A 21,767-nucleotide genomic window follows, 5' to 3' on the forward strand; every position below is an offset into this window, starting at 1 on the left:
CTGCTCTGGAGCAATAATGAGGACATATCTTGTTCCAATACGCAGTGAAGAGATCTATAGTCAGGGTTCCCCCAAGGGGTAAAAGTGTCATGAATAGGGCTCTGTGGTTTTCACAGAGGTCGCGGAAGTCACGGATTCTGTAACTTTCCACTATCGCTGTGACTTCTGCGGAGGTTAGTGTGGCTGAGTCCAGAACCACCCAAGTAGCTGGCTCTGAGACCAGCTGACCATGTGGCCCCAGGGACAGCCACCCCCAGCTGCTGCTGGAGCAGCCCCACAGACTGCTCAGGCAACCCCGTGCAGTCAGCTCCAGGGACTGCCCAAGCAATGGTCCCCCTGCTGGCAACCAGAGTAGCTGCTTCCCTGGGCAGCACCTGGGTGGCCAGCGGAGCCGCTGCCGGAGGTGCCAGTCTGGTCGGCAGCTGGCAGCTGCTTCCCCGGGCTGCCCCCGCCCCCCCGCAGCAGCCTCTCCAGATGCAACTGCCCCCCCGCAGCAGCCTCTCCAGATGCAACTGCCCCCCCGCAGCAGCCTCTCCAGATGCAACTGCCCCCCCACCTCCACCCAACAGCAGTGACCCCCTTAAGATTTAGTCATGGCTAGTTTTAGTAAAAGTCATGGACAGATCACAGGCCCATGATTGTGTGGGTCTTGCCCATGACCTGTCCATGAGACTTACTAAAAATACCCGTGACTGAATTGTAGCCTTAGACATGAAGCATCTCTGAGTTCAGTTTCCAATTGTGGTCGTGAGAGAAGTTCCGACTTAGATTGTTGGTTGTCACATTCTGCATCCCAGGTAGGTAGACGACTGAGATAAGCATGCTCTGTCGGATGCACCAATTCTGAAGTCTGAGTGCTTCTGTGAAGAGGGAGGTACCCTGGGCCTCTTGCACTGCAGCTCGTAATAGCACTGTGAGGGTGGATACTGAGAAGATCGTGACCTGTACTGTGATTGAGAGCCATAGCTCCTCTTTTGTCCCGCTGTATAGATTCCTAGGGAAACCTTCAAGGCATGGAGAGAGGTGCCAGTCATATCCATGAAGAGCTTGGGCCCTTTGAATGGGAGATCCTCAACCATAGTCTGTACCTCTTTGGGCAACCCAGAAAGGTGTAACCATGACACCTGCCTCATCATCACTGCCATGGAGACCTACCAGGCTGCTGTATCTGCTGCATCCAACACCGTCTGTAGCGTAGTCCTGGCCACTAACTGACCCTCTATGACAATGACCTGAAGGTGCTCTTTTTGTGCCTCTGATAAATGTTCAATGAACACACTGACTTTTCCATAATTAAATCATATTTGGCCATCACCAATTTGTTACCCTGAGCTGCAATGTCTCAGACTAATATGTCTTCCTTCCAAAGAGATCTAGCCTTTTCCAATCTCCATCATATGGGGTCGACTTGGCATGTTGCTGCTTGCCAGGTGCATTAACCACATCTACTACAATTGAATTGGGTTGAGGATGTAGGATGTTGAGGATATTGGATTGAGGATGTTTGTAGATGACACTAAAACCTGGGATGAGTGGTAGATCCGCTGGAGGGTAGAGACAGGACACAGAGGGACCTAGACAAATTAGAGGATTGGCCCAAAAGAAATCTGATGAAGTTCAACAAGAACAAGTGCAGGGTCCTGCACTTAGGATGGAAGAATCCCATGCACCGCTACAGACTAGGGACCGAATGGCTAGGCAGTTCTGCAGAGAAGGATCTAGGGGTTACAGTGGACAAGAAGCTGGATATGAGTCAACAGTGTACCGTTGTTGCCAAGAAGGCCAATGGCATTTTGGGATATATAAGTAGGGGCATTGCCAGCAGATCGAGGGACGTGATCGTTCCCCTCTATTCGACATTGGTGAGGCCTCATCTGGAGTACTGTGTCCAGTTTTGGACCCCACACTAAAAGAAGAATGTGGAAAAATTGGAAAATGTCCAGCGGAGGGCAACAAAAATGATTAGGGGGCTGGAACACATGACTTATGAGGAGAGGCTGAGGGAACTAGGATTGTTTAATCTGCAGAAGAGAAGAATGAGGGGGGATTTGATAGCTGCTTTCAACTACCTGAAAGGGGGTTCCAAAGAGGATGGATCTAGACTGTTCTCAGTGGGAGCAGATGACAGAACAAGGAGTAATGGTCACAAATTGCAGTGCGGGAGGTTTAGGTTGTATGTTAGGAAAAACTTTTTCACTAGAAGGGGTGGTGAAACACTGGAATGGGTTACCTAGGGAGGTGGTGGAATCTCCTTCCTTAGAGGTTTTCAAGGTCAGGCTTGACAAAGCCCTGGCTGGGATGATTTAGTTGGGGAATGGTCCTGCTTTGAGCAGAGGGTTAGACTAGATGACCTCCTGAGGTCCCTTCCAACCCTGATATTCTATGAAGAAACAGAAAGTCTGCCTCTTTGTGAGAGATGTAATATTTCTTGTCGGCTCTCTTGCAGGTTGATGCAATGGAGACTGGTGTCTGCCAGATGACTTTGGCAGGATCCAGAAGCGCCTCACCTCAGGAGGGTGATTCTGGAGAAGGAGGAAGTATGCAGAATATCTACCAGCTCGTGATGTGTATCTGCTACCTCCTGAAGGGGAATTTGCAGCTCATCCACCACCCTCTTAGTAAGATCTTAAAATCATCAGCTAGTGATGGGAGAAGGCATTAAAGCCTTATCTGGTGAAGATGAAGAGAAGTTGGCTGGAGAGGTAGCCTCCGTTTCAAGCCTTTCCTCCTGTCCTTCAAAAGTTTCTTCTTCCTCCAGTTCAGGGACCAGAGATAGTGAAGCTACAGGAGACAGTCTCACCAACTCTCTGAGAGACATGGACGTCAACAAACTGTGGGATCTGTACAACACCCCTGGATCCCAATATGGCAGGGTGAGGGGTAGTGAAAGTGCACAAGGAGGTCCACACCAAGACTGCAGGTCAGCATGAGGGTGGAGTTGAGGAGGTCCCCAGTACTGTGACAGCATGCCACAGTGAGAGGTCATGGAAATAACATGCTCCTGGTCACCGTCATACTCATCACAGGGTAAGGGTGGTGCTGACTGGAGCACTGGCAGTAAATGGCCCCAGTGATTCCATGCATGAGGCTCCAGTTCCAATTAATGGGGATTGTGCTTATTCCGTGACCTCCAGATCTCTAGGGTACAGGAATTCTTGCGGTTACACTGACTCACTTGGTACCATGGATGAGTGTCGGTGGTAACTTGCAGGTACCGATGGTTGCTTGTGTGTAGAACGCTCCAGGGACAGTAGCTTTGCCACAATCAGTACCGATGCTTTACTTGGTACCACTCACTTGGAAGCAGTATGTACTTTGTCCTTCTCCTTAGGAGACAGTACCACTACCTAGGAGTCTGAGCCTCTGGTGCAGGGGTGGGCAAACTAGGGCCCATGGGCCAGATCCAGCACGCCAGTCGTTTTAATCCAGCCCTCAAGCTCCTGCTGGGGAGCAAGGTCTGGGGTTTGCCAAGCTCCAGAGCTCCAGCCGGGGAGCAGAGTTGGGGGCTGCTCCACGTAGCTCGGGGAAGCAGTGGTATAGCCCTACTCTGCTGCTCCAGCTGGGGAGCAGAGTAGGGGGCCACTCCATGTGGCTCCCGGAAGCAGCAGCAAGTCACCCCTCCAGCTCCTATGTGTAGGGGCAGCCAGGGGGCTCCACTCGCTGCCTCCCACCCCAAGCGAGGTCCCTGCAGCTCCCATTGGCCAGGAACTGCAGCCAATGGGAGCTGCAGGGGCAACACCTGGGGATGGGGTAGCGCAGCCTCCTACACCCCAAACCTCTCATCCCCAATCCCACCCCAGAACCTGCAACCCCAGCCAGAGCCCTCCCCCAACACTCCAACACCCTGCCCCAGCCCAGAGCCCTCTCCCACCCTCCAAACCCCTCAGTCCCAGCCCAGAGCATCCTCCAGCACCCCAACCCCCTACCCCAGCCCTGATCCCCCTCCTGCCCTCCGAATCCCTTGGTCCCAGCCTAGAGCACCCTCATGCACCCCAAACTCCTAATCCCCACCCCACAGCCTTCCCCCCACAACCCAACCCCCTGCCCCAGCTTAGAGCCCTCTCCCACACCCTGAACTCATTTCTGGCCCCACCTCAGAGCCTGCACCCTCAGCCAGAGCCCTGACCCCCTCCCACACCCCAACCCCCAATTTTGTGGGCACTCATGGCCCGCCATACAATTTCTATATCCAGATGTGGCCCTCAGGCCAAAAAGTTTGCCCACCCCAGCTCCGGTGTCTTTAGGCAGTGCAGCTAAGCTCATAGGGAAGACACCCTGATACTTCTGGGTACCGCACTTCGGAGCCACTGGTATAGAGGTGGCTGAGCGCACCGGGGAACCCCTCTGGCTGGCCAAAGACTGTCTGGGGGCTTGGAGCCCTTTTTCTCGAGCCCTTAAGGAGGGAATCTGCTGATTTTTTCCACAATTCTACCCCAATGGAAGTCGAAGGCTCCGGAGACAACATGTGTCCTGGGTAACATCTAGCACTGGAGTCAGCTGGTGGCTGAAGTGCTCTCTCCATCAGGAGGAGTTTTAACTTCAGATCCTGGTTTGGCTTTTTTTGAGACCTCGCCTTGAGCTGCTGGCAGAGGGTGCACTTTTGTGGATATACGATTCTCCCAGACACTTTACACAGTGATATCACCCTTCAAAAGCAAAGAGAGCAGAAGAGTTTTTTTGTTTTTTTAATTAAAAGGAGAGGTTAGAAAGCCTAAACTACTAAATGCCCTCTGGGAGGGTGCGGGCAGAGGGTTCCCCAGAAAGGGCAGGAAACATGACATAGAAGGGGTTTTCCCCCTTTTTTTTTTTAAATCCCGGAAAACTAACCATTAAGGGAAACAACAGGACTAAAACTACTACTTATGCTAATGATGCAGAGAATGATCAGACACCTGCTTGCTCCATTTGAGGCCAAAGGCAGTCAAGAAGGAACTGTGGGCAGTTTGCCCGCACAAGATAGCTTCTGTGCAGATCATGAGGGAAGAAAAGCACATATGCGGGCAGAATGGACACTACAACCTAAAATCTTCGAATAGAGGCACAGGGGCTCAGATACACCTACACTGGAGCTCCCATAGGGACATTACTTGAAGAAGAAAATTAAGTTCCCCAGTGACACGAACGGAACTGCACTTGGAAGAGTTTGTTTTATATTGTATTTCCAGAAATGGAGTTTAGTGTTTATTAGTTCAGCTCACAAGAAGCAGTAAGAGATTTTTAAAATCCTAGAGTAGAAAGTTAAAACTGTTTTACTTGAAGACACTGAAGTTTGAAGATAGAAGCTGACCCAAATCCTCAGATGAACTAGTTGTGCAAATACTGGACCAAACATGTTGGCTTTGGACACTGTTCTTTACCACTCAGTAATTACGGAAAGATTTTGCTTCTAATATTAGTAACATGACTGGAAGAGGAGACAGACTGTAGTGCACAGGGAAGCCATAAGAATAGTAGTAATTCCAGAAGGCAGGTTAGATGAACTCTAATCTAAGGTGATTTGTACAACTAATACAGTTAACAAGATCACGGTCAATTCTCCATCTGCACTGGAGATGTAGCTCACCATAATTGATGCTATTTCCTCCGGGTTGTCACCGTCCAAGTCAAATTTGAAAGTAACCATTTTCCGATTGTGTGTCTCTAGTTGGCATTCAACCACACGATCACCCTTGTTCGAAACCTGAAAGAAAAGAAATATGCTTTCCAGCCTGAACTGCGGAACACAATGGAACATCACAAACAACTACTGAGCACAAGTGTGCAGACATCTCTTGTTCCTAAAGCCCGGGAAGGCCAGGTGCACAAAAGCAACAAGAGATCTCCAACAGGGCCAACTGTACTGTACTCCTCCATGAGCCATTCACTTTCCATTCTCAAACAAAGATCAGATGCACTGAAGGGCAAATGATCCTCTAAGGGATTCCCAACTGCATCACCCTTCAAGCCCTCTTGCTCAACATAGACCATCTTCCTCTAGAACTCTGACTGACAGTGTAAACCTTTCCTGCTTATGTCAAGAAACAGTACAAAAAGTCTGCCCCAACATTTCAGGAAAGTCATTAATGGTAATAGTGAAGGTAGGGTGAGGTTTCTTAAATGAACTCCAGCCCAGTCAACACAGTCTGAGGGCAAGGCAAATGGCAAAGCAAATATTCTGTAGCAACTACTGGCATCAGTGCTCCCTGAATGACCATGTTCTGCTGTGCTTAATGCTCTGTAGAATATCTAATAGCTCATCTTTGGAACACTATTGACCTCCAAAGCAGGAAGAATATTTTGTACACCCCTATATAGTGTCCAGCACCAAGAAAAAAGATGGGGGTGAAGCCTAGCCACTTCACATGGGAGGCTGTTATCAGAATTTAGGACACAAAGGAAACAAAGGATATCCCTCTTACAGAACTTCCCTACCCACCATCCTGAAAAGCTCAAGAAAGACATTACCCACTACTACAGTCATTGAAGTAAGCCATAACTCACATTAAGAATTCTCAGTTTTGGTCTAGCAGTCTTCTCGTGCCGAGAGCGGCTGCGTACAGACTTCCGATAATGGCGTTTGGTGGTCCTCCCTTCATGTCTCCCACTAGATCCTGGCACATTCTCATTCCCATCACTCATCCCTGAAGCAACATCAGAATGTGCACTAAAAACCAAAATAATTAATTTTAAGTTTTAATAATTTTCACAAATATTTGAACTTCTTAAGAGTGTGATGACTGAATTCCCCTCTTAACCCAAGAGAGGGTGGCCTCTCAAGAGCAACATTGGTTATTCTTGTGAGGACAGGGTCTGAGGAGGATAATCCTTTAATCACAAATGGTTGCTTGAATAATAAATATGTAACCATGAAAGGAAGGGATCCATAAAATATTTTTGTGAAGTAATCCATTTAAATATATCTTCTGGATGAAGCATCAAGTTCTACAAGGCTCAACCCCTGAGTAAGTATGAGTATCACAGGAATGAGTAATCCCCTTGCTTGATGTGTAATTACAATAGATTGGCATATCTGGTGTGATGTTATCTGATTAAGATATGACCATGTATATCATTGTTGCTACCACTGTTATACAATTGCAACAAATCTTGTACAAAGTGTGTTATGTGAGGTGTCAATGGAAAAGTTATGATTTGCTGAATATGATTATCCTATTAGTATGCACATATTTTCATTTCTGAAGTTATGAATATTGACTGTATACCATAAACCTGGGAATCCTGGACGCCCCATCATCTCAGGCATTGGCACCCTGACAACAGGATTGTCTGGCTATGTAGACTCACTCCTCAGGCCCTATGCTACCAGCACTCCCAGCTATCTTTGAGACACCACTGACTTCCTGAGGAAACTACAATCCATCGGTGATCTTCCTGAAAACACCATCCTGGCCACTATGGATGTAGAAGCCCTCTACACCAACATTCCACACAAAGATGGACTACAAGCCGTCAGGAACAGTATCCCCAATAATGTCACGGCAAACCTGGTGGCTGAATTTTGTGACTTTGTCCACACCCATAACAACTATTTCACATCTGGGGACAATGTATACCTTCAAATCAACCCGCATGGCCCCACAGTATGCCAACATTTTTCTGGCTGACCTAGAACAATGCTTCCTCAGCTCTCATCCCCTAATGCCCCTACTCTACTTGCGCTACATTGATGACATCTTCATCATCTGGATCCATGGAAAAGAAGCCCTTGAGGAATTCCACCAGGATTTCAACTATTTCCTTCCCACCATCAACCTCAGCCTGGACCAGTCCACACAAGAGATCCACTTCCTGGACACTACAGTGCTAGTAAGTGATGGTCACACAACCACCACCCTATACCAGAAACCTACTGACCACTATGCCTACCTACATGCCTCCAGCTTTCATCCAGACCACACCACATGATCCATTGTCTATAGCAAAGCTCTACGATACAACCACATTTGCTCCAACCCCTCAGACAGAGACAAACACCTACAAGATCTCTATCAAGCATTCTTACAACTACAATACCCACCTGCAGAAGTGAAGAAACAGATTGACAGAGCCAGAAGAGTACCCAGAAGTTACCTACTACAGGACAGGCCCAACAAAGAAAATAACAGAATGCCACTAGCCATCACCTTCAGCCCCCAACTAAAACCTCTCCAACGCATCATCAAGGATCTACAACCTACCCTGAAGGACGACCCATCACTCTCACAGATCTTGGGAGAAGGCCAGTCCTTGCTTACAGACAGCCCCCCAACCTGAAGCAAATATTCACCAGCAACCAGTAACCCAGGAACCTATCCTTGCAACAAAGCCCTTTGCCAGCTGTGTCCACATATCTATTCAGGGGACACCATCATAGGGCCTAATCACATCAGCCACACCATCAGAGGCTCATTCACCTGCGCATCTACCAACGTGATATATGCCATCATGTGCCAGCAATGCCCCTCTGCCATGTCCATTGGCCAAACTGGACAGTCTCGACGTAAAAGAATAAATGGACACAAATCAGATGTCAAGAATTATAACATTCAAAAACCAGTCAGAGAACACTTCAATCTCTTTGGTCACTCGATTACAGACCTAAAAGTGCCAATTCTTCAACAAAAAAACTTCAAAAACAGACTTCAACGAGAGACTGCTGAATTGGAATTAATTTGCAAACTGAATACAATTAACTTAGGCTTGAATAAAGACTGGGAGTGGATGGGTCATTACACAAGGTAAAACTATTTCCCCATGTTTATCCCCACCCCCACCCCACACACACTGTTCCTCACACGTTCTTGTCAACTGCTGGAAATGGCCCACCTTGATCATCCCTAAAAAAGGTCCCCCTCCCCCACTCCCCTGCTGGTAATAGCTCACCTTACCTGATCACTCTCATTACAGTGTGTATGGTAACACCCATTGTTTCATGCTCTGTGTTTATAAATCTCCCCACTGTATTTTCCACCGAATGCATCCGATGAAGTGAGCTGTAGCTCACGAAAGCTTATGCTCAAATAAATTTGTTAGTCTCTAAGGTGCCACAAGTACTCCTTTTCTTCCCACAAGGTAGTTTACATCCAGTCTAGCCAGCAAACTGTGCATGGACTATTAAAGTTGATGGTCCATCAACGAACCCAATGGGCCATGGAAGAAGCTTATCCCCACCTGATAGACTTTCCTGTGAACTTTCCAAGCAAAATATGGGTAATGGCCCCTGCTATGACTCATCGAAACATGCAAGGGCATGTGACCAGCTCACGTGATACTGGACTCCATCTTGTGCCTGTACTTTTCCCACTGACTGTACTGACAGCAAACCCATCATATGGCAGAAAGTATAAAAGGCCCCAGAAACATCTCCATTTGGCCTCTTTCCCACTCTGATCTCTGGACTATGGACTTATACTAATGGGAGCTTTCTAACCAAGAGATTGAGGACCTTCCAATCTTTTGGAAGGAACCAGAGACTTGACTTAAGCCAGCAGTTTTATGCCATCACTGCTTCAAGCCTGATCCAAGAACTTTGCAATTATTAGATACTAAAAGATTGGCAACACTGTGATTATTTGGTAAGATCTGAGTTATATATTGACCTGGGTATGTGGCTGGTCCTTTGGAATAAGAAGAACCCTTTGGTTGATGAAATTGGTTTTAAATAACCACTCATCATTAAGTCTAGTGTCTGGGTGTTGGAACAAAGGCTGGGATGCCTAAGGAGACTGCATTTCTGACTTCTCATTAGCCAATGTAGTGAGACAAATTTATTTTTGTTGATGGTTTGGTATATCTTATGGAAGAATAACCAGCAGTTTGGGGGGGGGGGGGTTTGCCCTAATTCTCAGCAGTTTGTCATGAATCTGGTGTTCTCAGTTGTGACCCACTGAGGCACAGTAACAGCAGGTCATTGCACACAATCTGTGTGCCTTCTCCAGGCCCTGATTAAAAAGAAGAGGTTTGTAGGAGTTCAAGAGAAATCTTCTAGGAAAAAAATGGAAGTTATTTCCTCAGTTTATGTAGAAAATATCCCTAGTAAAGAACAGATATCAGAGAGCCACCAATGGAAGAAACTCCTCTCAACCAACAAGTTCAACTTGGCAAAACCCACTGGTTACCTGTCTAGTGAGGAGACCAATGGGGTAGTCAGTGCAGGATGTTGCTGTGCTGGTGGTACAGTTTCTGAAGGAGCAGCCTGTGAGACCCCCTGAGTACCCTAGAAGAGAAAACAAACCTTCTTCAAGCATGCCAATGAGTTATTTCTTCATTTCTCATCACAATCAACCTTTTAATATTTTTTCCCCAATCAAACTTTGAAGCTAGAAAGCACCATTTCTCCAGAATAATTTATAACAACCAGGGTCTAGTCAGCTCAAATCTGACACCCAAGGGAGAGGGCTCTAGTGCAAGTTTCATACAGAGCGCCTGGTGAGGTCAGCCATCCCACCTGCTACATTGTGATACTACAGCTTGCCATGCAGCCAGCGTCTTACTAGCAGAATGTGCAACAGGGAAGCCAACGCAGCACACAGACAATTCAAATCTCTCCCCCCAACAACAGCAAGGCTGCAGGGAACATGTGTAAGAGAGATTCTCAAGGGCTACCAATGGCAGAGTGTCTCTCAGAAGACAAAAAAGGATCTAGAGTACTAGCAAGAAGAAGTGAAGTGTTAACAGGTTTTTGCCTCTGGGGGCACACTCACTTCCCAACAGAACAGCCAATGGCAACAAGGTCCCCACATTGGCATGACATTCTGCTGTAAGAAAAAGTCATTTGAGACATTAGTTCATTATGTCTAACTGAATACCATCACAGAAGGGGTTAATTTCCCCCACAAACAGTGCAATGTAATTCATGCCCTGAAATTTATAATTTACACAGAATTTCCAGAGATTACATTTACCTCTAAAGCTCCCTGCTGTGAAGATGCAGATGAGACCTGCTGTGCTAAACTCACTGCAGGCTGTGGCACTTGAACCTGTCCTCCTAGACCGCCCAGAGGAGCTAAAATGTTCTGTTCCACATAAGGCTGCACCATTGCAGCAAGATAGCCTGGCTGAGCCAATGCATCAGTGGGTAAGGGAGGGGACAGTACTGCAGAAGGTATGCAAACAGAGGCCACAGCAGAGGAGGGAGCAACATTTGAGTCTCCTGGGTATTGCGGCGGCAGCCGAGGTGGGAAGCCCTGTGACAGAAATGAGGAATCCGAGTTAGTGCATTTCAGGGGAAGTTAGGAAATCAGCAAGAAAGGCTGAAAAAAGAAAACATAGCAAGTCAAGCTGCAGGGGCATGTTCCAACCTGAAATCCTTCCAGAATGTTCAAGCACCTCTAAAAATAATTTTTCCAAGAGGAACAGAGCAGACTACCCAGGTAAACAAGTTCACCTCCAGAACAATCATATAGTATAAACAGCAAATTCTCTCTCAGGGCTCTCACAAAAGAGAAGAGTTTCAAAGTCCCTAGTGGGTAAATGAATCCTCACCTTCCAACTCCCCCATAGTTATCTGTGAAATCATGAAGTGGAAAATCTGAAGAGCTTGCAGGCTGAATGGCCACTACTCAGACAGGATACGCAACTGCTGCTTGTAATCTCTCTTAACTAATAGTGTTCTGACAATCTCTCTCCCCTTTCCAATCTCAGGAGGTGGGCTGGCCTGAGTGCCAAACATTTCTACACACCTCAAGTAAATAGTACTTGCTATTATCTGCTGTTGAACAGCACATTTCAATGTAATATATATTACATTACAATAGTGGTAAACATTATATGTTGGACCTATATTCCCATCACTACGCAGTTTGTCCCTTTTATACTGACTGCAGTAAATGTTTAACTTCTAAATAATCAGACACTGATTAGCTCCTGTCCATCATCTCAACATTCCATGTTTGCATCTGATACTTCACTCATGTCCAGGGCTCACAGTTTGGTTTATTGTTAAGATATCAATTTTCCCCCAATGAGTTGTGCCAAAAGACTGGCATTGCCAGACACCCCACACAGTGTCTTTCCAGGACACAGACCAGCATTTTGATGTCTTTGGCAGGGGTAATAAAATATTATCAATTTTCAAATTCATAGTTGTCACATATAGCAGAAAAAAATACTAGCTCTTTTAGAGAAATTCCATTGCCAATAAATCCATAGTTAGGTGTCCAAAAACAAAATAAAATTTCATGAAACTATGCCCTCTTGCATACAAGTGCAATGAGAGAACTCATCTGTTCATTTTTTAAAAAAAAAGGACAAAATGTGGCTTGTTCTCTCTCCTGCCAAATTTGGGTATTGGCAAGTATCTGCAGCACGCAGATCAGGTCTAGTGCCCCAGAGGAACAGAAGATGAGAAGACCTCTTGCTGGCTTGCAACAATACCTGATACAAAGCATCTCCAGCCGGAAGTGCAGTTTCAGCAGCTTGTCCAAGGCTGGCTGGTAATCCCATGGACTGAACAGCTGGCTGCAGGAGCTGTGGGAGAACCTGGCTGGGCAGCTGGGCCGCAGACTGTAGAACAGCTGGAAGCTGGCTAGGGACAATGGTTGATCCTACAGGGATAGCAGCTGCTGCAGCAGATGTGGCCAGAGTGAGTAATGGCTGGTTAATTCCAGCTGCCATAGAGACAGGCAGAGACTGGAAGCCTGGCTGAGCCACTGACGCATGAGGTGCCGCTATGGGGAGCTGAGAGACTGAGAATTGGGGGAGCAGGGAGGTTGACAAGGACTGTCCCATAGGGAGAAAATGAGAGCCAATGGGGATGGTTGGGGCAACTGATGGTTGAGGGAGAGAAGGTGCTGCAACAGGTAACTGAGGTTCGCCTTGGATGATCGGCACTGCTTGGGAAACAGGAAGCTGGGGATGCAAAGAAAATAGATATAGACTTTTTAGGAAGCAGGGTTGCAGAAAGCAGATTTTTAATGTATGAGTCAAAGAAAAAAGAATTATTTAAGTTATCACACCCTTTAAGAGTGGAGTGGGGAAAGTAGTTGGTAGAGAGGCTGGAGAGTGGATTGCTGTTCCAAAGGGTTCTCATTTTGCAATTCGTTCCTGAGGATCTCTAAACCACCTTTTGCAACACATACGTTGTGTTGGGGTGGAACAGCAAGGTCTGAACACTGCTGCAGCATCAACATGTATGTAAACGGACTCTGGTCCTCTCTCATTCTAATTCTACAATCAATCCTCTCTCCCTTGCCACTGTCAGCATACAGAGAATGGCAAAGGTCATGTCAACTGAAGCCAGCAATCAACTGGAAAAGAAGTTCAAACATACAAGCAACAAAAACCCTTTCAATTTATCAAAGCTCACATTCATGGTATCAAAAAACGTGAGTCAATCTGAAATAAAACCATTCAGTAACAGAAGCATTTTGGCCAAGGAGTGAAGGAAGAAGGCTGGTAGAAAAGAGGAGGACAGTTCAGAAGAGGCAGTGTACATGGCTCATTAACTGGAGAACAAATTTTTGATTATGAACACAAATGTAATTTGGACGGAGAAGGTTTCTCCTACATAAAGTGTCAACAATGCCACATGAAACTCCTCAAAGTGCAAGTGACATTATTTTAATCTTTGCAGAAGTTGTGTCTTGTCACATTTTAGACAATGTGACAAAGATCTCTATGTAAGAAAGGCCTCCTTAAGTGCTGTCACTTCTCAACTGAACCACTGAGCTTCTGCCACATATTCCAAAGAAAGTTTCCAGGCACAATTTTTTTAAAACATAGTATGATAATCGTGTCACCTCCAGCAGTATTTTCTGAACCATTAGGAAAGAAGGCAGACCAATAAAAGAGGCAGCCAACAAAGGAAGAGAAGAGAAATCTCCTAACTTTGCAAAAGACCAACTTTAACTGCTTGAGTCCCAGCTGGTACCTGAGGCATCGGCATGATCAATGGAGTCTGAGAAACTGGTTGTGATGGGGTAGATCCACTGGAAACTGATGACTGCTGCAGCTGGTACTGTCCTGTCTGCTGGGAAGGAGCCAGCTGCTGTGCACTCTGTTGCAAGGAGGAAAGACGGCAAGAGATTATTTCTCTTCAGATAAAAACATTCCTCAGATTTAGATGCATTTGTGTAGATTTTTCCTAGGTTTTCACTCTCTCATTAAATACAGGAGATAACCATATACGATAGCTGTTATTCAGCAGTATTAAAATAGCTCTGGCACCAACACTGAGCCCTAATATTTCACTAGTTACAATGGAAGCTAACACATCCTGTTAATAGAATCAGTGTAAATGTAAAAACAAACAGAATATTATTCAGCATAGAAAATATTTCATATCATGAAAGCCAGACGATCAGACAGGGCTACCTAGAATAGGCAGATGTCAAAGATGTCAAGAGAAGATGTACAGTTTTTCTGAGTGGAACCCCTGTTGTGTACCTATCAGAAACACAGATGTGGGAACAAGTACAGTAACTCCTCGCTTAACACTGTAGTTATGTTCCTGAAAAATGCGACTTTAAGAGAAACGATGTTAAGCAAATCCTATTTCCCCATAAGAATTAATGTAAATTGGGGGGGGAAGGAGTTAGGTTCCAGGGAAATTTTTTTCATGAGACAAAAAACTATATTATATATACATAAACACAAAGTTTTAAACAAGCAATTTAATACCGTACACAGCAATGGTGATTGTGAAGCTTGGTAGAGTTGGTGAAGTTAGAGGGTGGAAGAGGGTGGGATATTTCCCAGGGAATGCCTTACTGCTAAATGAGGAACTAGCATTCGGCTGAGCCCTCAAGGGTTAACACATTGTTGTTAATGTAGCCTCACTCTACAAGGCAGCACAAATGAAGGGAGGGGAGACAGCATGGCAGACAGACAGAAACAGAAAGACACACCCTGTGTGTGGGGGGGGGGGGGGAGAGAGAGATGCACATTGCCCCTTTAAGTACACTAACACCACTCTAAGTACATTGCCTTTTTAAGTACATCAGGAAGTTGAGACAGCAGCTGCAGCCAGCAAGCTCTTTCCATCCTGAGCCCTGTCGTGTCCCCACCCTGCTCTATATGGAGAAGGGGTAAGCAGGGGGACACCCTGACATTAGCCCCCCTTTTTCTTCCCCCCGCATAGCAAGCAGGAGGCTCCCGGGAGCAGCTGCAAGGCAGAGGGCAGGAGCACCACATGGCAGTGCGGGGAGGGACAGCTGAATTGCCAGCAATTGATAGTCTGCTGGGCAGCTGCCGCACAGGGAACTTAGGGGATCTGATGGGGGGCTGCCGGTCCACTCTGGTTCCAAGCTCCCACCAGCTAGCTGCTACGGACTGCTCTTCCTGCAAGCAGTGGACAAAACAGGCGGCTGCCAAACAAGGTCATAAGGGAGCACTACGCAACCTTCAATGAGCATGTTCCCTAATTGATCAGCAACATAACGAAACAACGTTAACCGAGACAACTTTAAGTGAGGAGTTACTGTATATTAAACAGCTAGTATGACTGTGATTTCACATTATCCTACAGTTACACTAAGCATAGCTGCTTCGCATTAAACCTGTCCAAAGAAGTCAAGTTTCAGAGTAGCAGCCGTGTTAGTCTGTATTTGCAAGCTGCAAGTTAAACTTACTACACATCAGTCCCGCCTTTAGGAACAGTTATTCTTACCTGCTGACTTGGCTGTGTAGGCTGGGATGGTACTCCCACCGATATACTACTTGAGGCTGACTGGCCTTGCACCTGTGTCTACAGGGGAAAAAATGGAAACCGGTAGAATCATACTGGGCATTTCTGCAACAAGCATCTATAATTTCTGACTAGGATGGTCTAATTGGAACAAATTTCTAGTGAATCCTAAACAATACTATGGCTTAAGTTTAATATGGAGATATTCAACAGAGCAGAGCATTATGGGGAAGTGATTAGCTCTATTTTGTTAAGCTTTCCAGAAAAACTAATACAAAAAAAAAACAACCTGTGAAAACTAAAACAGCCCTCCACATTAGGCAAGTCAGTCTATCAGTTTCATCCTTCCACAGTGTTTCTTTAGGATCTGCGTCAAGCTGTCCTGGTACAATAGCCGGGAACAGAAGGCATTAAACTTTACATTTACATACTGTGAGCACACTTAGGTGGCCAGGGGTAAAAGAAAGACAATGAAAAAAGGATATGAAATCTGTATCCTTGAGCATCAGCTGAAGAAAGATACAGAGTTCTAGACCAGTATTAAATCAAGCCTGTGTGTGTGTGTCCTGGGCTCACTTTGAAAGACATGTCAAAAATCCAAACCAAATCATTTCCAGATTCTCAACACTAATAAATGTTCAGAGCCTATCAGTTGGATCAGCTGTCGGAGAGACAGAGGGTTCCAGTCCACAGAGTCCTAGCTAATACAAAAAGACATCTTTGAATAAATAAGCAAATAAAAGAATGGATGAATGACATTACAAGTGAATGTGGAAGAGACTGAAGAAACGATATGGTAACTAGCCCCTCAGCAGTTTTGTTCCCACTTGACTAAATATCTTTCTGTATCAGAAACTGGGACATACAGTAACTATACACCTTAGTACAGCCCAGAAAGCAACAGTCACCCAGCTCTCTTTCTTAGTTTGTCACTCTTCAGTGGGAAGGCTAAAAAGTAGAAAGTGTCTAGTGCATTTAGAAAGTTGCATAAAGTACTGTATGAAATATTATTCCTTCAAATTATTAAAGCCACAAGATTTCCCTTAGACAGTGTACAAACCTGCAGTATATTGTTTCCATTAATACTTTTGGAAAGCATTCCTGTGATTTAAGAAAAAACCTTGGAAAGCATACCACCATCCAGGGAAGCTTTTTCTTTTACTCTTAATAGTTTCTTGAAGGCTTTGCCTATGTTACAATTTAAATGGTACATACCAAGATAATACCTCTTCAATATGAGGACACACTAAGTCCTAAATCATGCACTATTTTAACACATTAGTCAAGAGCTCTTAATAAAATATCTCATGTATGGATTATCTTCCTTATTTTGGGCTACCTTCCCAGCCATTTGTTTAGTCTTTAACATACAACAAACTTCAGTAAGTCGTTTCCTATGTAACAATATTTATAGGGTACTATAATCCCACATTGTTTCAAAGCACTTCACTAGACTTTCACTCCACTTCACTCTGCTTACAGTGAAGGTTCACTATGCTCCCTTTGAGTGCAACAACTGTCAACAGATTAGTGCTTAGAAGCTGCATTCTGAAACAGCTATCACCACAATCCTCTACTTGTGTTGAGTGGGTGGGAAGAAAAGCAGTCTCCACTACCCCATGAGGAAAGCATTCAGACTGAATCCCTGGTTCCTGACCTTTCTACATCTATATACTGCAGAATAACAAAGCTCCTTTTCTTCCTAAACAACATCTCCTCCACTCCAAAAAATGGGCTAGCTCCACGTGCAACTGCAACAGTGAAGAAAGTCCGAACTTCACTGCTGAAAGGAGGAGAGTGAGGGAGAAGAGAAGTCTTCTTCTAGCTAGGTCCTCTCCTCTCCTGGCTATTGCAAGTGAAAGTACTACATGTACCAATAAAATATGTAAATTTCAACAACATTTAAGTTTGTTTTATTTTTAATAGTCCCAAGTTCTGCCATTATGTGGAAGTGATACCATATGAATATCAAGCTCAGACAATTTGTGCAATTGGCTTTTGTTTACATTTTAATTTATCAAAATAGTTAACTTGGAAAATAAACTTTCCTAAGTAATCTTCAGAGTGCTCCTTCAATAAATACATTCCCAGATCTGTGTATATTTACAGACACACCTCATCCCCTGAAATCCCTTTGAAATCTAGTAAGAGTTTCACCTGCTTCTGGACAGTGGACAGATCAATTGGCATTTTAGTTTTTCTATCCTACATTGTATGAATAGTATATTGTTAAACAGTATTAAATTCTTCAATTGAAGACACTGACTGCATGACCCAAGAACGCACGATTCTTTGGTCACAATATTTCTTCCCACAGAATTAGTCATACCTTACTGTACCCAATTCATAACCTCTTCAGGATGAAAAGCCAACCCTGCATTTCAGCCCCCTGCATCTCTGAGCTGAACATCAGCTAGGAAATAATGATAAGGAGTACTGACTATTTGCCACAAACATCAGAAGGCCCCAACTACCAAGATTTTGCCTGGGCTGAAGGTATAATGATTAGCTGTTGATGTCTCACTTGTTTAGGTGAGACCTTTTAAGATACTGAGATCCTAGTATATTACTGATATAGCGGGAACATATCCTCTAAATTCCAAGATCTAGAACAACTTTGAGTGGGGAAGGGAGGAGAAAGAAAGAAGGGAAACCTGGCTCTTAATTGTGTAAAGGAGGACTTAAACAGCAGAGAAATTCTGGAATGGTTGCTCCTGTAACCTGAGGGTAGAGTGTAGGTGGTCCTAATGAAAGCGAGGTAGACAAGGCCTGCTGAGCTGAGGCTCCCTGTTGGAAACAGATGAAGAGCTGTGATTCTTGAAATACCTTCTGAGGCAACGGGACAATGGGCAACGAGACATCTGAACCAAAAGCTGTAGATGACCCTCCTGTCGGGGGAGGAGACTGGAAATCACCAGTGTCAGAGGAAGTCAGCTGTGATGAATCACTTGAGTATTCTGGACTTCCCTCTGGCCAGCTGTGTCTGATAGATCCTGTTCTGGGCACTGTTAGCTCAGGAACAAGGTAGTTATACTGTTCCTCTGTCACAGGCTGGAGGCGACCATGCAACCCTGTTGCCTGAGTGGACTCCTCCTGATTAAAATCCATCGACCCCCGGCAGGTTCTGTAAATACGTTGAGGTAAGATACCCCCTTCTCCTGAAGCCGAATTTGCTGTGTGTACATGGAACTCAAAAACACAGCTTGTTCTGCCATCACCACTGTGAGTAAGCACAGCAGGTGCAGAATGAGGAACAAATACCTGGTGAAACTTCATCTGTGTGGAATCTGCACTTAATGGAGATGAAACACTGGACAATGGTGAAAGTGGGCTGATTCCAGAATCCAGCCTCAAGCTCTGTACATGTCTTGGCAGGAAGGTCTGCCCAGATTGGTAGTCATAAACAGAGTTCTGAAGAGGGCCACCTACCACTTGCTTCTGTTCAGGCACCTGTTTCAAGTACTCTTCAGTCCCATAGGAATTATATGCTACTGTATCGTAATGCTCTGGCAACTGTGGCTGGTAGCGCATGCCCACTAAGTAAACTGCTTCTTGAGGCATTCTATAGTGAGCATCCTCAGGAGGTGCTGAACTGACTTGAACATGTAGGGGCTCTCCAGTGACCCTATGAGCTGTAGTGCCCAGCATAACGACTGCCTCTGGTGTCCAATTTGTGGGGCTACCACCAGGTGGAAATAAACTCTGGCCAGTTTTCAGCAAGGGCTGGAAGTGGCATGTTTGGGCTTCCAAGAAGGAGGTACTCTTGCGCCGCTGAGAAATGGTGACCTTCGGCGGGCAGATAGGTGGTGGCGAGAAAGACACTGACCGTTCATGAATGGTTGGGAAAAATATCTGTGAATCTGGGAACGTTGGTGTTCCCCCACACGGATGCACCAGAGACTGAGGCTGTATTGATATGAACAAGACAAGTAATTCATACATTTAGAAATGAAAGGACATGAACATGCACAGCTCACTAGGCAGCTGTGTAGTAACCTTATAGAGTGACTACTCCAAGTTCATGATCAACAACACATACAATGCTTTGGAAATTACAAAAAAGAAAATATCCATTAAATACATCCATGGTGAACATGAATCATAGAATATCAGGGTTGGAAGGGACCTCAGGAGGTCGTCATCTAGTCCAACCCCCTGCTCAAAGCAGGACCAATCCCCAACTAAATCATCCCATCCAGGGCTTATGACAGCATATAGAAGTATTTGCTTTTGTTAGAAGCTGCTTTTCCATAACAACCCCCTTCTTCTCATTCACGAAAGAGAGAATTTGCTGCTGACAATGAAACACACTTACTTTCACGGTACCTGCAACTGCTTTAAGTTAAGCCTTTGAGTTACTGATCTGTGTGCAAGTTATACCTAAAGAACAAATTCTGAATTAGCTAGCAGTGAGGCAACAATCTCTTGATTTTGTGTTTACAAGGTCCACAAAAAAGGCAAGAAAGGGAGGAGAAGAGATCTTCAGTTTTTGGTTACTTAACTCAGATTATCTCCCATGAAGATATATTTTTGTTACCCTCTCAGAAACCATTCAGTACTTGCTACATGCTAAAAGGCAATGGAATGACCCTCCTAAGGTTGCAAGATTAAGCCATCTGTTAAGAGTCACTCATTATGTTACATCATCTTTGGACTCAGTTTTTTTCAACTGCCCTTCCTATTTGTGGTACTCAATAGGCAAGCCATTAACACTCATTAGAATTGACTAGACTACTCCTGTATCTCCAATCTGAATAGACCTGTACTAAACCAGCAGTGACGTTCTCAAAAGCAAGTTACACACTTTCTGATTTAAGTGTTAGGTTAGGCTCATCCTGGCTTTTTTCCCCAAGGGTCAAAATGAAGGGTGAGGAAAGGTTGTACTGTAATTTGTAACAGTGATGCAATTTCACTATATATGACACTACTTATTTTCATTAGCACCTCATACTTTCTACACCAACAGTACTTACATATTTAATTTAATTCCTCTTGGGAGAACAGCAGCAACCGTGCAATCACTGACAACTACTACAGGCTATTGAAGTCAAAGAAATTGCCAAGAACTGCTTCCAATTGGCTAGAAGTTCAAGTCAGTTAGGAAGATCTGGTTCAAGGATAATTCAACAGCAGGGTAACAATCAAGAGCATCTATTTCCAAATGTTCAGTGAGATGCTTTCATCTCACTTTGCCCCAGCGTATTGAGCCATGATGCAATATTGCCCCTCTTTTAGGAGGATTCTACAAGAGCTATCAGCAACTGATTTCTCCATGACATTGTGATTGATTATAGTGAGCTCAAAGAATCAAACAGATCACTTAATTTCCCCTCTGGAAAAGCAGCAGCAAACTCCCATAGTGCACAATACAGCGTATAAGGACATGTCCTTTATACTCTATTCCTGTGTTCTGGAAATTGATTCCGTATTCCCAAAGTTCCCCTTAAAAGGAAATATTTCCTCAAATTAAAGAATAAATTGAAGCCAAACACACTTCTAACTTCAAACAGAATCAATTACTCTAGAAAGAGCCTTCCATTCATGCTCTTAGTATCTAACATCTGCTCTAACAGAAGCAGTCTTTCCACCTCAAAACACAATATTTATATAGGAATCAATGGAAACTTAATTGTAACTTCCCTCCAGAATCAAACAGAAGGATGCTGAACTGTTTGCTACTCCTACTGATTTGTTTTAACATTATAAATCTAAAAGGTCACTGTCCCCACTAAAACAATCCTCTGGAGCAAACCAGCTGCTACTAATAAGTTTTAATACCTGGTCATATTTGACATTAACAATTTTATCCAGGACCTGAAAGAATGTCACTGACTGCCTAAAAGCAGAAGCAGGTGCACTAACCTTATGGGACAGACTAGATTGCAGCTTCTCTCTTTATCTTCTGTGATACATTTAGTCCTTTCCCTAAAACTTTAATTGAACTTGGTGCCAACATTTCTTATTAGTTGTTACATAGATTCATAGATATTTAGGTCAGAAGGGACGATTATGATCATCTAGTCTGACCACCTGCACAAAGCAGGCCACAGAATTTCACCCACCCATGCGATAAGCATGGTGCTTCCCAAAGAGAAGGGATCAGCACTCTAGTTGCATAGGGCATAGGATTTAAAAAAAAAATCTGCTCCTCTTTACTTTTATT

At 44.8% G+C, this 21,767-nt stretch overlaps 1 protein-coding gene across 13 annotated transcripts in view; it reads right to left on the reverse strand.

Annotated features, from left to right (window-relative positions):
- WNK1 (WNK lysine deficient protein kinase 1) overlaps positions 1-21,767 on the reverse strand; it is a 170,987-nt gene that overhangs the window by 47,603 nt on the left and 101,617 nt on the right. For 10 of the 13 annotated variants that reach the window (XM_073320396.2, XM_073320403.2, XM_073320411.2 and 7 more), the window contains 7 exons: positions 15,587-15,664; positions 13,850-13,975; positions 12,355-12,828; positions 10,884-11,165; positions 10,098-10,195; positions 6,481-6,643; positions 5,564-5,680 (listed from right to left, as the gene is read on the reverse strand). In XM_073320396.2, the coding sequence (XP_073176497.1) occupies positions 5,564-5,680; positions 6,481-6,643; positions 10,098-10,195; positions 10,884-11,165; positions 12,355-12,828; positions 13,850-13,975; positions 15,587-15,664 (1,338 nt within the window). Of the gene's footprint in view, positions 1-5,563; positions 5,681-6,480; positions 6,644-10,097; positions 10,196-10,883; positions 11,166-12,354; positions 12,829-13,849; positions 13,976-15,586; positions 15,665-18,316; positions 19,511-21,767 lie in introns of all 13 variants that reach the window. The other 3 variants (XM_073320462.2, XM_073320424.2, XM_073320443.2) reach the window with 3 other exon arrangements.

Source organism: Lepidochelys kempii, chromosome 1 (genome assembly GCF_965140285.1).
Source record: "Lepidochelys kempii isolate rLepKem1 chromosome 1, rLepKem1.hap1, whole genome shotgun sequence".
Lineage (NCBI taxonomy): Eukaryota > Metazoa > Chordata > Testudines > Cheloniidae > Lepidochelys > Lepidochelys kempii.